The sequence below is a fragment of the Mobula hypostoma genome, chromosome 6, assembly GCF_963921235.1.
Source record: "Mobula hypostoma chromosome 6, sMobHyp1.1, whole genome shotgun sequence".
NCBI lineage: Eukaryota > Metazoa > Chordata > Chondrichthyes > Myliobatiformes > Myliobatidae > Mobula > Mobula hypostoma.
In genome coordinates this window covers 107607075-107621478 of record NC_086102.1, presented here as the reverse complement: position 1 = coordinate 107621478, position 14404 = coordinate 107607075, and the positions used below count along the sequence as shown (strand labels likewise).

At 45.4% G+C, this 14404-nt stretch overlaps 1 protein-coding gene across 4 annotated transcripts in view; it reads left to right on the top strand.

Moving 5' to 3' along the window:
- LOC134348271 (anion exchange protein 3-like) overlaps window positions 1-14404 on the top strand; it is a 171736-nt gene that overhangs the window by 104965 nt on the left and 52367 nt on the right. For all 4 annotated transcript variants that reach the window (XM_063051403.1, XM_063051402.1, XM_063051400.1 and 1 more), the window contains 3 exons: window positions 1126-1234; window positions 7254-7438; window positions 9275-9494. In XM_063051403.1, coding sequence (XP_062907473.1) covers window positions 1126-1234; window positions 7254-7438; window positions 9275-9494 — 514 coding nt within the window. The remainder of the gene's footprint in view (window positions 1-1125; window positions 1235-7253; window positions 7439-9274; window positions 9495-14404) is intronic.

Sequence of the window (14404 nt, the reverse complement as noted above, 5' to 3'; positions counted from 1 at the left end):
CCTTCAGGAACGTCCTGCTAATTGGCAATCACGTTTTGGGTGCCAAGGATTGAGCATTTAAGGAGCACTTGAACTGCGGTTCAGTATTCAATTGTAAACCTACTCATGATTTCGTCTAGTGTTTGTTTTATGCTCCGATTCACGATCCTGTTTGAAGCTGTGTCTCAATCCTAGCCTCGGGATACTCCAGTGCTTGGGTACAAGCCATCCACGTCAAGGACTCCCGTCACACAACGTTCCTTCCCCTCGGCCATCTGAATTCTGAATGGACATTGGGCCCATGAACTCCACCTCGCTACTTCTTTATTTATATCTTCACATGGATTAAATGTAGCTATTTATTATCTGTACTTGCCGTACTTCACATTTTTTTCTTTATTATATGATATTGCTGCTGCAAAGTTTATAAATTTCACGACATATGCCGGTGATATTAAACCTGATTCTAGTTAGAGGCTGTTCAGCAAATTTCCCGTCCCAATTAAGCAGCATAGTGTCCTAAATAAACAAAAGGAATCCTCGATTAGTGTTTGTTCTTTGAGTTGTCCCAAATAAGCGGCTGCTCCATTAACTGATGGCCCAGTTAACCAGAATCCACGTATATCGTTTTATTTACTTGTAGAGATACAGCAAGGAATATGCCCTTTCGGCCCCTTGAGCTGCACCAGCCAGCAATACCTCGACTTAGTCCCAGTCTAATCATGGGCAATTTATAATGACCAATTAACCTGCCATCCGGCATGTCTTTGGACTGTGGGGCGACACCGGAGCACTTGGAGGAAACCCATGGAGACACGGGAAGAACGTACAGATTCCTTACAGGCAGTGGTGGCAATTGAAGTCGATAGGTGGTGTTGTGCCAGCTAACCACTATGCTACCGTGCCACCATATACATATATATAGCTCTATATGTCCATGTTTTTTTGAACAGTTTGTCCTCTTTTGCTCATTGGTTGTTTGTCAGTCTTTGTTTATGTATAGTTTTTCATAAATTCTATTGTATTTCTTTAATTTCCTGTAAATGCCTGCAAGAAAATCTATTTTAAGGTGATATATATTCACTTTGACTTTAACCCCACTGAAACCATTTGTGTAATTTGTCACAACTCTCTCCTTGTCTCCAGAACAGCCTGAAGCGTCCAATGCACCACAGTGAGAAGCACAAAACCAAGTCGGAAATGAAACTGCTGAAACAGATTCCGGAGAACGCAGAGGCCACAGTTGTCCTTGTTGGTACGTCTCACCAACCCTGAAGGAACAATGGCTGATCCCTAGCTTGGTCCCTCCAGTGCAGCTCAGTGTCCCAACCAATATAGTTTGAATCCACAGACATTAAGATAATAGTTATAGTTACACAATAAACACAAAATATTCTGCAGATGCTGTAAATCCATTGGAACACACACAAGATGTTGGAGGAACTTGGTAGGTCAGGTTGCACCGACGGGGAGGAATGGGGGGGTCAATGTTTTGCGCCAGCCCCATACCTGTAGTTACCTGCTTTTGCCTCCATCCTTTCATAAACAGTGGAGTGATATTTTGTTGTCTTCTAGTCTGTGCCGGAACTTGCGCAGAAACCAAAGAATTTTGACAAATTATCACAAACATGGCCACTATAACTTCCACCCTTTGGTTCAGTACCCTGGATGCATCCAGTCAGGACCAGAGGACTTGTCCACCTTTAGGTCCACTAGTTTGCTCATCACCACATTTATAGCAACAGTGACCTCCCACTGCATCCATAAAACCTCTCTTTGGCATGTTAGACCTATCCTCTACCATGAAGACCAACACAAAATAGTCATTCAAGGTGATGGCTGTTTCCACATTACTCAATATTAATTTCCTTTTCTCATCATTCAAGCAACCTACATTCACTTTAGCCAGCTTTTTCCACTTCATATCATTATAAAAATCTTTTTTTAATACTTTGTGCTAATTTATATTCATAATCTACTTTACCTACTCTTTCAATCCATAAAGCCACAAGACATAGGAGTAGAATTAGGCCATTTGGCACATCTAGTCTTCTCCACCACTGGAGCTATTGGATACCATAGAACCATAGAATCATAGAAACTACAGCACAGAAACAGGCCCTTTGGCCCCTCTTGGCTGTGCCGAACCATTTTCTGCCTAGTCCCACTGACCTGCACACAGCCATATCCCTCCATACACCTCCCATCCATGTATCTGTCCAATTTATTCTTAAATGTTAAAAAAGAACCCGCATTTACCACCTCGTCTGGCAGCTCATTCCATACTCCCACCACTCTCTGTGTGAAGAAGCTCCCCCTAATGTTCCCTTTAAACTTTTCCCCCCTCACCCTTAACCCATGTCCTCTGGTTTTTTTCTCCCCTTGCCTCAGTGGAAAAAGCCTGCTTGCATTCACTCTATCTATACTCATCATAATTTTATATACCTCTATCAAATCTCCCCTCATTCTTCTACGCTCCAGGGAATAAAGTCCTAACCTATTCAACCTTTCTCTATAACTGAGTTTCTCAAGTCCCGGCAACATCCTTGTAAACCTTCTCTGCACTCTTTCAACCTTATTTATATCCTTCCTGTAATTTGGTGACCAAAACTGAACACAATACTCCAGATTTGGCCTCACCAATGCCTTATACAACCTCATCATAACATTCCAGCTCTTATACTCAATATTTCGATTAATAAAGGCCAATGTACCAAAAGCTCTCTTTACGACCCTATCTACCTGTGACGACACTTTTAGGGAATTTTGTATCTCTATTCCCAGATCCCTCTGTTCCACTGCACTCCTCAGTGTCTTACCATTAACCCTGTATGTTCTACGTTGGTTTGTCCTTCCAATGTGCAATACCTCACCCTTGTCAGTATTAAACTCCATCTGTCATTTTTCAGCCCATTTTTCCAGCTGGTCCAAGTCCCTCTGCAGGCTCTGAAAACCTTCCTCACTGTCTACTACACTTCTAATCTTTGTATCATCAGCAAACTTGCTGATCCAATTTACCACATTATCATCCAGATCATTGATATAGATGACAAATAACAATGGACCCAGCACTGATCCCTGTGGCACACCACTAGTCACAGGCCTCCACTCAGAGAAGCAATTCTCTACCACCACTCTCTGGTTTCTTCCATCGAGCCAATGTCTAATCCAATTTACCACCTCTCCATGTATACCTAGCGACTGAATTTTCCTAACTAACCTCCCATGCGGGACCTTGTCAAAGGCCTTACTGAAGTCTATGTAGACAATTTCCACTGCCTTCCCTTCATCCACTTCCCTGGTAACCTCCTCGAAAAACTCCAACAGATTGGTCAAACATGACCTACCACGCACAAAGCCATGTTGACTCTCCCTAATAAGCCCCTGTCTATCCAAATGCTTGTAGATTCTGTCTCTTAGTACTCCCTCCAATAACTTACCTACTACTGACGTTAAACTCACCGGCCTATAATTTCCCGGATTACTTTTCGATCCTTTTTTAAACAACGGAACAACATGAGCCACTCTCCAATCCTCCGGCACTTCATCCGTAGACAGCGGCATTTTAAATATTTCTGCCAGGGCCCCCGCAATTTCAACACTAGTCTCCTTCAAGGTCCGAGGAAACACTCTGTCAGGTCCCGGGGATTTATCCACTTTAATTTTCCTCAAGACAGCAAGCACCTCCTCCTTTTCAATCTGTACAGTTTCCATGGTCTCACTACTTGATTCCCTCAATTCCATAGATTTCATGCCAGCTTGCTTAGTAAATACAGACGCAAAAAACCTATTTAAGATCTCCCCCATTTCCTTTGGTTCCGCACAAAGCCAACCACTCTGATCTTCAAGAGGACCAATTTTATCCCTTACAATCCTTTTGCTCTTAATATACTTGTAAAAGCTCTTTGGATTATCCTTCACTTTGACTGCCAAGGCAACCTCATGTCTTCTTTTAGCCCTCCTGATTTCTTTCTTAAGTATTTTCTTGCACTTCTTATACTCCTCAAGCACCTGATTTACCCCCTGTTTCCTATACATTTCATACAACTCCCTCTTCTTCTTTATCAGAGTTGCAATATCCCTTGAGAGCCAAGGTTCCTTATTCCTATTCAATTTGCCTTTAATCCTGACAGGAACATACAAACTCTGCACTCTCAAAATTTCCCCTTTGAAGGCTTCCCACCTACCAATCACATCTTTGCCAGAGAACAACCTGTCCCAATCCACGCTTTTTAGATCCTTTCTCATTTCTTCAAATTTGGCCTTCTTCCAGTTCAGAACCTCAACCCTAGGACCAGATCTATCCTTGTCCATGATCAAATTGAAACTAATGGTGTTATGATCACTGGAACCAAAGTGCTCCCCTGCACAGACTTCTGTCACTTGCCCTAATTCGTTTCTTAACAGGAGATCCAATATTGCATCCCCTCTGGTTGGTCCCTCTATATATTGATTTAGAAAACTTTCCTGAACACATTTTACAAACTCTAAACCATCTAGACCCCTAACAGTATGGGAGTCCCAATCAATGTATGGAAAATTAAAATCCCCTACCACCACAACTTTATGTTTCCTGCAGTTGCCTGCTATCTCTCTGCAGATTTGCTCTTCCAAGTCTCGTTGACTATTGAGTGGTCTGTAATACAATCCCACTAATGTGGCCATACCTTTCCTGTTTCTCAGCTCCACCCATGAGGACTCAGTAGACAAGCCCTCTAATCTGTCCTGCCTGAGCACTGCTGTAATATTTTCCGTAACAAGCAATGCTACTCCCCCACCTTTCATTCCTCTGCCTCGATCACATCTGAAACATCGGAACCCTGGAATATTAAGCTGCCAGTCCTGCCCCTCCTGTAGCCAAGTTTCACTAATTGCTACAACATCATAATTCCACGTGTCAATCCACGCCCTCAACTCATCCGCCTTCCCCGCAATACTTCTAGCATTGAAATATATACACCTCAGAAGATTTTTACCACCACTCACAACCTTTCTATCAGCGGATTTGCTTAAACTTTCAACATCATTTATCTTCATCCCAGCCACACTGTCAGCTCTGGCACTCTGGTTCCCATCCCCCTGCAAATCTAGTTTAAAGCCTCCCCAATAGCACTAACAAACCTCCCTGAAAGGATATTGGTCCCCCTATGGTTCAAGTGTAACCCGTCTCTCTTGTACAGGTCCCACCTGCCCCAGAAGAGGTCCCAATGATCCTGAAATCTGAAACCCTGCCCCCTACACCAGTTCCTCAGCCACTTGTTCCTCCTCCAGAGCATCCTATTCCTACCCTCACTGGCACCTAGCACAGGTAGCAATCCTGAGATTACCACCCTCGAGGTCCTGCTTTTCAACTTCCTACCAAGATCTCTATACTCACTGTCCAGGACCTCTTCACTCTTCCTTGCTATGTCATTGGTACCGATGTGCACCACGACATCTGACTGGTCACCCTCCCACTTCAGAATGTCATGCAATCGATCAGAGACATCCTTGACCCTGGCACCTGGGAGGCAACAAACCATCCTGGATTCTCTGTCACGACCACAGAACCTTCTATCTGCACCTCTAACTATCGAGATATTTAAAAGCCATTTACACAGACACTTGACCTGACAAGGCATGGAAAGTTACGGCCTTGATGTGGGCTGATGAGACTAGTATAGATAGGCAAAAGGGTTGGCATGAATGTTGTGGGCTGAACGGCCTGGATCTGGGGTTTATGACCCTATTACTGTACACAGTCCCATAACACATCCTCCCAGGGTAAGTGTCCAACAACAGGTTTATCATGTATATACTGAATGTGAAAGGTTTCAACCCCTGTCTGACCATGTGAAGGGCCTGACCCTCAACTTCCAATTACACTTCAGCCCCTCACTCCTTAAATTTCGATCACCTCGTACCGAGGGGTTGGGCTGCTCAGGGGATCTCCTGGTCAGCCTGATCATGGGCCTAGCCAGCTGGACATTCATGGGGCCAGGTGGCAGGCATTCAAGGACTTGCCCCAGCTGACTCCCCGTTCCTCTCCCAGGATTAGATCTGTACCTGGGTGTCCCTGGAGAGGGAGCTCGTGGTGTCTATGAGTACAGTGGGGAAGTTCCAGGAATAGTTGGCACCACAGGGACTCAAGAGAGTTCTGGATAGAGACAACTATGTTCAAGACTGCAAGTAGCGTGAATGGTGGCATGCTGTGATATTGTAATAATATGGTGCTTCACTGAATAACTTCCTTTGGAAAAGAGAAACAAAGGCAAATGGCCAAAATCCAATAACAAAATCTGAGAGGAATAATGAGGAGAGACCTGCACACAGGGATGAGAGAGTGAGAAGACTGGAAACATTTTGTCTAGGAAAGGAGGTGTGAAGTGATCAAAGTGGTTCATTCAAAGGGACATTCAAAAACACACAAAATGCTGGAGGAACTCAGCAGGTCAGGCAGCGTCAATGGAGAGGGATAAAGAGCCAACGTTTCAGTCCGAGACCCTTCATCCAAAGATGAGACCTCTCAACTAGGGATGAAGGGTTTCATCTTGAAATGTCGGCTCTTTCTTCCTCTCCATAGATGCTGACTGACCTGCTGAATTTCTTGAGTTTATGAAATTCTGAAGGAACTCAGCAGGCCAAGTAGCATCGATGGAGGGAAATGGACAGTCAAAGTTTCAGGGCAAGACCCTTCATCAAGACTGGAAAGGAAGGGGGGAGAAGCCAGAATCAGAAGGAATGGGAGGGGAAGGAGTAAAGCAGGCAGGTGATAGGAAGGTGGGGGGATGGGAGGGGTGAAACGGTGATTTGAGAGGCTGGGAGGGGGAAGAGGCAAAGAGCTGAAGAAGAAGGAATCTGATAGAGGATAGTGGACTATGGAATGAAGGAAGGAGGGAACCAGGGGAGATTTAGATTCATTCATTTATCACATGTATATCAGCACATACAGTGAAATGCATTAACAACCAACACACCTAAGGATATGCTGGGGTGGGGTGCAAACCACAAGTGTTGTCACATATTTATCACCAACCTAGCATGCCCCCAATGTTCAGCAGAACAACTCAGAACACAGCAACCAACAAAACACCAGCAAAACCAGCCCCATTCCTCACACCCATACGCATTCCAACTCCAGAGATTCCAGTCTCCAGGCTTTCGCCATCAAGCATTGGTTTTGAGTGAAGGTCTAGATGAAGGGCAAGTAGTATTCTGTTCCTCAAGATTTTTAGCAACTGCAGAATCTTTATTACCTCCATGATGAAATGTTCCTCTTTTCTCAATCTCTGTAGGGACTCTGGCCTCCCTGGAGCAGCCCACCATGGCCTTTGTTCGTCTCAGTGAAAGTGTGTTACTGGAGTCGGTTTTAGAGGTCTCTGTCCCCGTTCGTTTCATCTTTGTCCTACTAGGACCGGCCCAGTCCAGCATGGACTACCATGAGATTGGCCGCAGCATCTCCACCCTGATGTCTGACAAGGTAAATCTCAGCCTGCTTTTGAATTGCATCCTATTCTAGGGCAAGTATCAGAGTTGTCGAATAGAGGGTTGTATAGAGAACTTTTGAACCAGCTGGTGGTGTAGTGGCAACAGCACTGGACTCTGAGGAGAGTGGTCCCATCTGTGCTGAGTTAAGCAGGAGCTAGCAAATCGGTCTGGTTTAAAAAAAAACAGATAAATGATAAAGAAACAGCAAGGTTGTCATCCTATGCACAATAAGGCATGGAGAGGAACAGCAACAGAGAGCTTTTGCAAATAACTAATATATATAGTGTAAATATCTAATTAGCCAGTCATCAACTCAATCATAAAAGCATGTAGACTTGGTCAAGAGGTTCAGTTGTTGTTCAGAAGAAATGTGATTTACAGAAAGTGGTTTGGCTGTGAAATGATTGTTGATGCCAGACAAGGTGGTTTGAGTAACTCAGAAATGGCTGATTTGGATTTTCATGCCCAACAGTCTCTAAAACAGGGGTTCCCAACTTTTAATGGTAGGGGTCCATGGCATAAAAAAGGTTGGGAACCCCTGCTCTAAAGTTCACAGAGAATGGTGCAAAAAACAAAAAAATTCCTGTGAGTGACAGTTCTGTGGGTGAAAATGCCTTGTTTAATGAGAGAGGTCAGAAGAGAATGGCCAGACTGGTTCAAGCTGATAGGAAGCTGACAATAGAGTTACAATAGTGGTGTGCAGAAGAGCATCTCTGAATATACAATACATCGAACCTTGGAGTGGATGGGTTACAGCAGCAGAAGACCGTGAACATATGCTCAGTGACCACATTATTAGGTAAGACGTTGGTGAGGCTTAGTTTGGAGTATTGTGTACGGTTCTGGTCACCTACCTACAGGAAAGCTATCAATAAGATTGAAAGAGTACAGAGAAAATTTACAAGAATATTTGCCGGTAATTGTGGACCTGAGTTATAGGAAAGGTTGCATAGGTTAAGTCTTTTCCCCGGAGTGGAGGAAAATGAGAGGAGACTTGATAGAGAAATACAAAATTATGAGGGGTATAGATGGGGTAAATACAAGCAGGCTTTCTCCACTGATGTTAGGTGAGACTACAACTAGAGGTCATAGGTTAAAGGGGGGAACATTGACTCAGACCATGAGAAGCCTGCGTCAGGCATTTTCATGCCTTACATGACGCAGATTGGAAGTCTGTGTGGGGCGCCACTCCTCACACAGACACTAGAGCAATGTGTGGTTAAGTGCCTTGCTCAAGGACACAAACACACTGCCACAGCTGAGGCTCGAACTAGCAACCTTCAGATCACTAGACACATGCCTTAACCACTTGGCCATGTGCCCAAGGTTAAAGGTTTAAGGTGAAATGTTTAAGGGGAACCTAGGGGAGAATACCTTCACTCAGAGGATGGTGAGAGCATGGAACAAGTTGCCAGCAGAAGTGGTGGATGTAGGTTTGATTTCAATATTTATGAAATTTGGTAAGTACTTGGATGGGAGGGGTATGGAGGACAGTCCAGTAGAAGGTCAATGGGATTAGGCAGAACAATAGTTTGGCATGGACTGGATGGGCCGAATGGCTTGTTTCTGTGCTGTGGTGCTCTGTCTATGACTATGACACTATGACACAAAGCCGGAGTCCAGGGTTTACCTTCAGAACAAACTTACTCTTTACCGAAAGCTGACCTCAACAGGGGAGTCACTCGGCTAAGAACAACTGTTCACACAAGCAAGGAGTTTCAATCCCCAGTATATATGACAACAGAGTAATCTAAGTTGTCAACAGATTTTAGCAATATTTGTGGAGTTTTTGTTAATGTTGAGAGAACATCGTTGTCCACCCTGCTAGGATTTCCACGAAGCTGCCTACATGGCTGATGACCGTCAGGATCTCCTGAATGCCATTAACGAGTTTCTGGACTGCAGCATTGTCATCCCACCACTTGAGCTGGAAGGCAAGGACCTCCTCCGGTCTGTTACTGCCTTTCAGAAGGAGATGCTGAGAAAGAGGAAATCAAGGGAGCACAAGAAGTCGATAAAGAAGGAGGAATCGCTGTTGGACATTAAAGGTGAGGTGTAACACAGCTGCCAGAGAGTTCTTAACAAAGTGACCCTTTCAATTGGACATCTTAGCACATAGAACATAGAAAATTATAGCAAAGTACAGGGCCTACAGCCCATGATGTTGTGCCGACATTTTAAGCTACTCCAAGATCAATCTAACCCTTCATTCTCAATAGCCCTCTATTTTTCTATCATCCATGTGCCTAAGAGTCTATTAAATGTCCCAAATGTATCTGCCTCTACCATCACCCCAAAAGGATGATTCAGGCACCCTCCCTCTCTTTGTATATAAAAAAAAGCCCCGGCTTTCCTCCAATTTCCTCCAATCACTTTAACATTATGTCCTTTCATATTAGTCATTTCTGCCTTGAGGAAAAGTTTCTGGCCAATAACTCAATTTATGCCTCTTATCATCTTCTACACCTCTATCAAATTACCTCTCATCTTCCTTCATTCTAAAGAGAAAAGCCCTATTTTGCTCAACCTATCCTGGTAAACCTCCTCTGCACCCTCTCTAAAGCTTCCATGTGAAGCTCCCACTACACTGTCCCATCACATACTCCTGGGGTCAGACGCAAGGTGGAGCTGTTCTGATTGAGCTGGGAGAAATCAAGGAAAACTGCAAATTAAAGTTTGCGAGATGTATTGGAGAAGGTGCAGAAGGGTCTCCTGAACTTCTGAGTGAGTGGCTGTTTTGTTGCGGAGGCTCCTTTTGGTTTTTCCACCAGTTTGGACTGCATTTGCTGGCGGCTGCTAACTGCATAGGTTCTCACTATGGCCACTGACAACTTGCCAGGTAGCCGTTTCACTCTGAAAGCAGGGAGAGAAACACCATGTTCTCCCACTAGCATTGGGACAACACCTCTTTTTCCTGCCTTGTCATGTTTCTCGGTCAGTGTGGATGCAGGAGTGTTTTGGATGTATTGACCTTTCACAGCCAGGGAACTCTTCGAGACCAATGGAGCCTTTCCCAGCATTGGAATTTCGGTGCTGTGCCAAAAGGGACTGTTGAGTGCAGGCTGCCTTCCTACTGCCCCAGCAATGGAAGATTTCTCTTCCACCCTGCTATTTAAGCAGCACAAGCTGGTCTGGACCATATACAATGTGCTCCATCTCTTCTCAGGACCCCAGAACCTTAAGGCTGCCAGACCGATGGGATTTGCTCATGCCGCAGGAGCAGGTGAACTGCCAAAAGTTCCAAAGTTTTCCAACTAGGAGCACTACACACTCGAGGACTTTAACAGCGGGCACTGCTGCCTATATTTTAGAAGTGATTATTCTGTTTCTTACTCCGGACTGCAGTGCCACCATGCCGGATCGGTACTCTGAGAAGCTCAGACCTCCAGGGAACTGTACAAGGGTGGCTGCCTCATTACCCCTGGACAATGCCCTGTTTCGATCGGTGGAGGATGAACTTGAGGTATAAAGTATTTTGCGCACTGTAATAACTCTGGAACCGTACTTAGAGACTATGGAGGATTTGGTTGGGGTAGGTGGCATTTTTAGAAAGAGTTTGGGAAGGCAGTGTCCTACCTGAGGTCCAACGAGTTGGTGCACAGGGGTTCTCAGTAGGTGGATCACAGTTAAAGACCCTTTTTGCAGATGGAGCTGGTGACCACTCCCATGCAATGGATCGTCCTCAGGCACATCAAGCCCTTTATTCCCATTGAGGTCCTCCTTCCCCAGCTAGTTCTCTTGGGACAAGTAAGTTGAGATCACTGCCATCAGACATAAGTTTAAGAGACACAACCTCTGCAGCCTAATCTCTTTACAACGTCAGCTGCCTATGCAGCTGGCATGGGAGGAGGATACTGAAGGTCTGTTTACTGTCTGGCACAAAGGGGTAGACTACCAGGTGTACTAGAGTTCTGAGTGCCCACGCTGCCAGGCATGTGGGGAGGTGGGGCACTTTTGAAGGGAATGTCCCAACCCACTGCCAAAGGATTCCACCTCTGACACCATTTCCCCCCATGCCTCTGCCCCCACCCCTATCCCTGCCCTGTGGTTCAGGTGGGGGCATCTGAGGCTGCATGTGTGGGGTGGGACGGGGAGGAGACTCCATGGTGCAGGAAGGCCAAGCAGCGGTTCAAACACCTGAGGAAGAAGGACCCTGAGAATGAGGATCTCATGCCTGTCCCCTTGCCTTGATCTGAGGAACCCTCTTGCCCTGAACATCAGTGGGAGACTGCATGAAGTGCGGGGGTTGATGGGGTGATGGAAACGGAGGGTGCCACTGCATTGGTAGTACCTGTATGCTCCTAACGCCTGAAGAGGAGAAGGATCTCTTCTCCCAATAGGGGAGGGTGTCAACGTTGGGGAGTTATCGAAGGGGTGGAAATCCCTGTGGATGTCAGCCCCAAGCCTGAAGTCCAAGATGTGGCCATGAGCCCTGTGGTGGGAAGATCGTGCACAGGAATTACTAGCTGCTAATAGCTTTTCCGTCGTGGATCCTGATTGAATCTACAGAGAATTCCATTCCTTCTACAGGTCCCTGTTCTCACCAGACCCGCCAAGTACTGACACTTGCAGTAAGGTCTGGGAGGATTTGCCAGTGGTCAGTCCAGAGGAAGTAGAGTGGCTTGACACTCTCCTGACTTGAGCTGAGCTGTCTACAGCCCTTCAACAACCCCAGAAGGGCAAGTCCCCTGACCTAGATTTCTTTCAGACCTTCTGGGATGTCCCGGAGATGACTGTAGTCTTGTCCTGGGGGAGATGCTTTCATGGTGGAGAGCTGTCATGGTCCTTTTGTTCAGGAAGGGAGACCTCCGCCTACTAAAGAACTGGCATCCTGTCTCTCACTTGTGTGCAAGATCTTCACCTGAGCATTGTCCAGGTATCTTGGCGTTGGTGCAGGTGATCCATACTGACCAATTCCACCCAGTGCCAGACCGGTCCATTTAGGAGAAGACATTTGACTGGGTACACCAGTTTCCTGGTGGGCATTTGGGCTCAGACCACACTTTGTAACCTGGGTTCAGCTCTTGTACTCTACTGCAGAGTGATTCATTAAGGTCAATGGATCATTGACCATTCCCTTTTGAAGAGGAGTACATCAGAGATATCCTATGTCCAGCTAGTTGTATGCCAACTTTTTAGAACCATTCCTGTGTCATCTTTGCAGGAGGTTGACTGGTCTGGTTCTGCATGCGTTGGACCTGAAGGTCGTCCTCTCATCCTACGCCAATGAGTTGCTCCTGACGGAAGTTAACATGGAAGTGTGTCTGGACCATCACGCACCGCAGGGGGGTTAAATTCCATCCTTGAGGACAGGAATGTGTTAGTTTAATGTACATTAGTTATGATATGTCTGGTCTTTTATAATTTGATTGTACTTTCGTGTAGTAATTTGAATTTGTAATAAAAATTTTTTTTAAAAGGATCAGGCACAGAGTGAAGCTATTTCTAACTGACCTGCTAAATACTTGTAAACACAAAGTGAATTATTTGGGTCACAGCAAATTACAGTGCTGAAACAGGTCCTTCGGTCCACCAAGTCATTACCGGCCAACATCCACCCTTCTATTGCTAATCTTCACTAATCCCGACTTTATTCTCGCCACATTCCTCTCACTCCCCCAGATTCTACACTTCACCTGCACACTAAGGGGCACTTTACAGCAGCCAGTTAACTTTTCTACCTATGTGTCTTTGGGGTGAAACAGGAGCACCTGGAGGATACCCACGACTTCACAGGTAGATAGGACTAGGCAGAAGACCCTGCCAGCATGGACCCAAGAGCCTTTCTTTATGCTGTACTGCTCTATGACTCTATGACTGTAACAACTGGAATTGATTTATTATTGTCGCATTTCACGAGATACAGTGAAAAACTTGAGCTGCGTACTGTTCATACAGATCAATTCATTACACAATATATTGAGGTCGTAAAGGGTAAAACAGTAACAGGGTGCAGTTTAAAGTGTTACAGCTACAGAGAAAGTGCAGTACAGGCTGACAATAAAGTGCGAGTTCATAAGAAGGTAGATTGTGAGATCAAGAATCCATTTTATTGTACTAGGGAAGTATTTAATTGTCTTACAACAGTAAGGTAGAAGTGGTCCTTGAGCCTGGTGGTAAATTCTTTTAGGCTTTTGTACCTTCTACCAAATGGGAGAAGAGAGAATGTTCAGGGTGGGAGGGCTCTTTGATTATGCTGGCTGCTTCACTGAGACAGCGAGAGGTATAGACAGAGTCCATGGAGCAGAACCTGATTTCTGAGATGCGCTGAGCTGTGTCCACGACTCTGTGGCCAAATGCAGAGCAGTTACCGTACCAAGCCATCATGCATCCAGATAGGATGCTTTCTATTGTGCATCGATAGAAATTAGTAAGAGTTGACAGGGACATGCCAAATTTCTTTGGCCTCTGAGGAAGTAGAGGCATTGATGTGCTTTCTTGGCTGTGACGTCCATGTGGTTGGACCAGGACAAGCCATTGGTGATGCTCACACCTAGGAACCTGAAGCTCTCAACCTTCTTGACCTCAACACATTGATGTAGACAGGAGCATGTGCACTGCCTGCCTTCCTGAAGTCAAAGACCAGCTCTTTTGTTTTGCTGACATTCTGGTTGTCTTGCAAAGCTTGTCTTGCATACTGTTCATACAGATCAGATCATTGCATCATGCATTGAGGTAGAACAAAGTGACAGAAGAACAGAATGAAGAATGAAGTGTAACAGCTGCACAGAAAGTGCAGTGCAGGTAGGCAATAGGGTGCAAACTCAAAACAGGCAGAGCCGGAGGTCAGGATTGAACCAAGCCCCTGGCACTGTATGGTAGTAGCTCTGTAGCTGTGGGTCTTCGGAGGTGAGTGGATTTGTTAGTAGAGGGAGTCACTGGATCACCTCAGAACACTGCCCCATCTGCATGGCGCAGTCAGCTTTCTAAAGTAAGAAACATAATGGACAGTCTACAA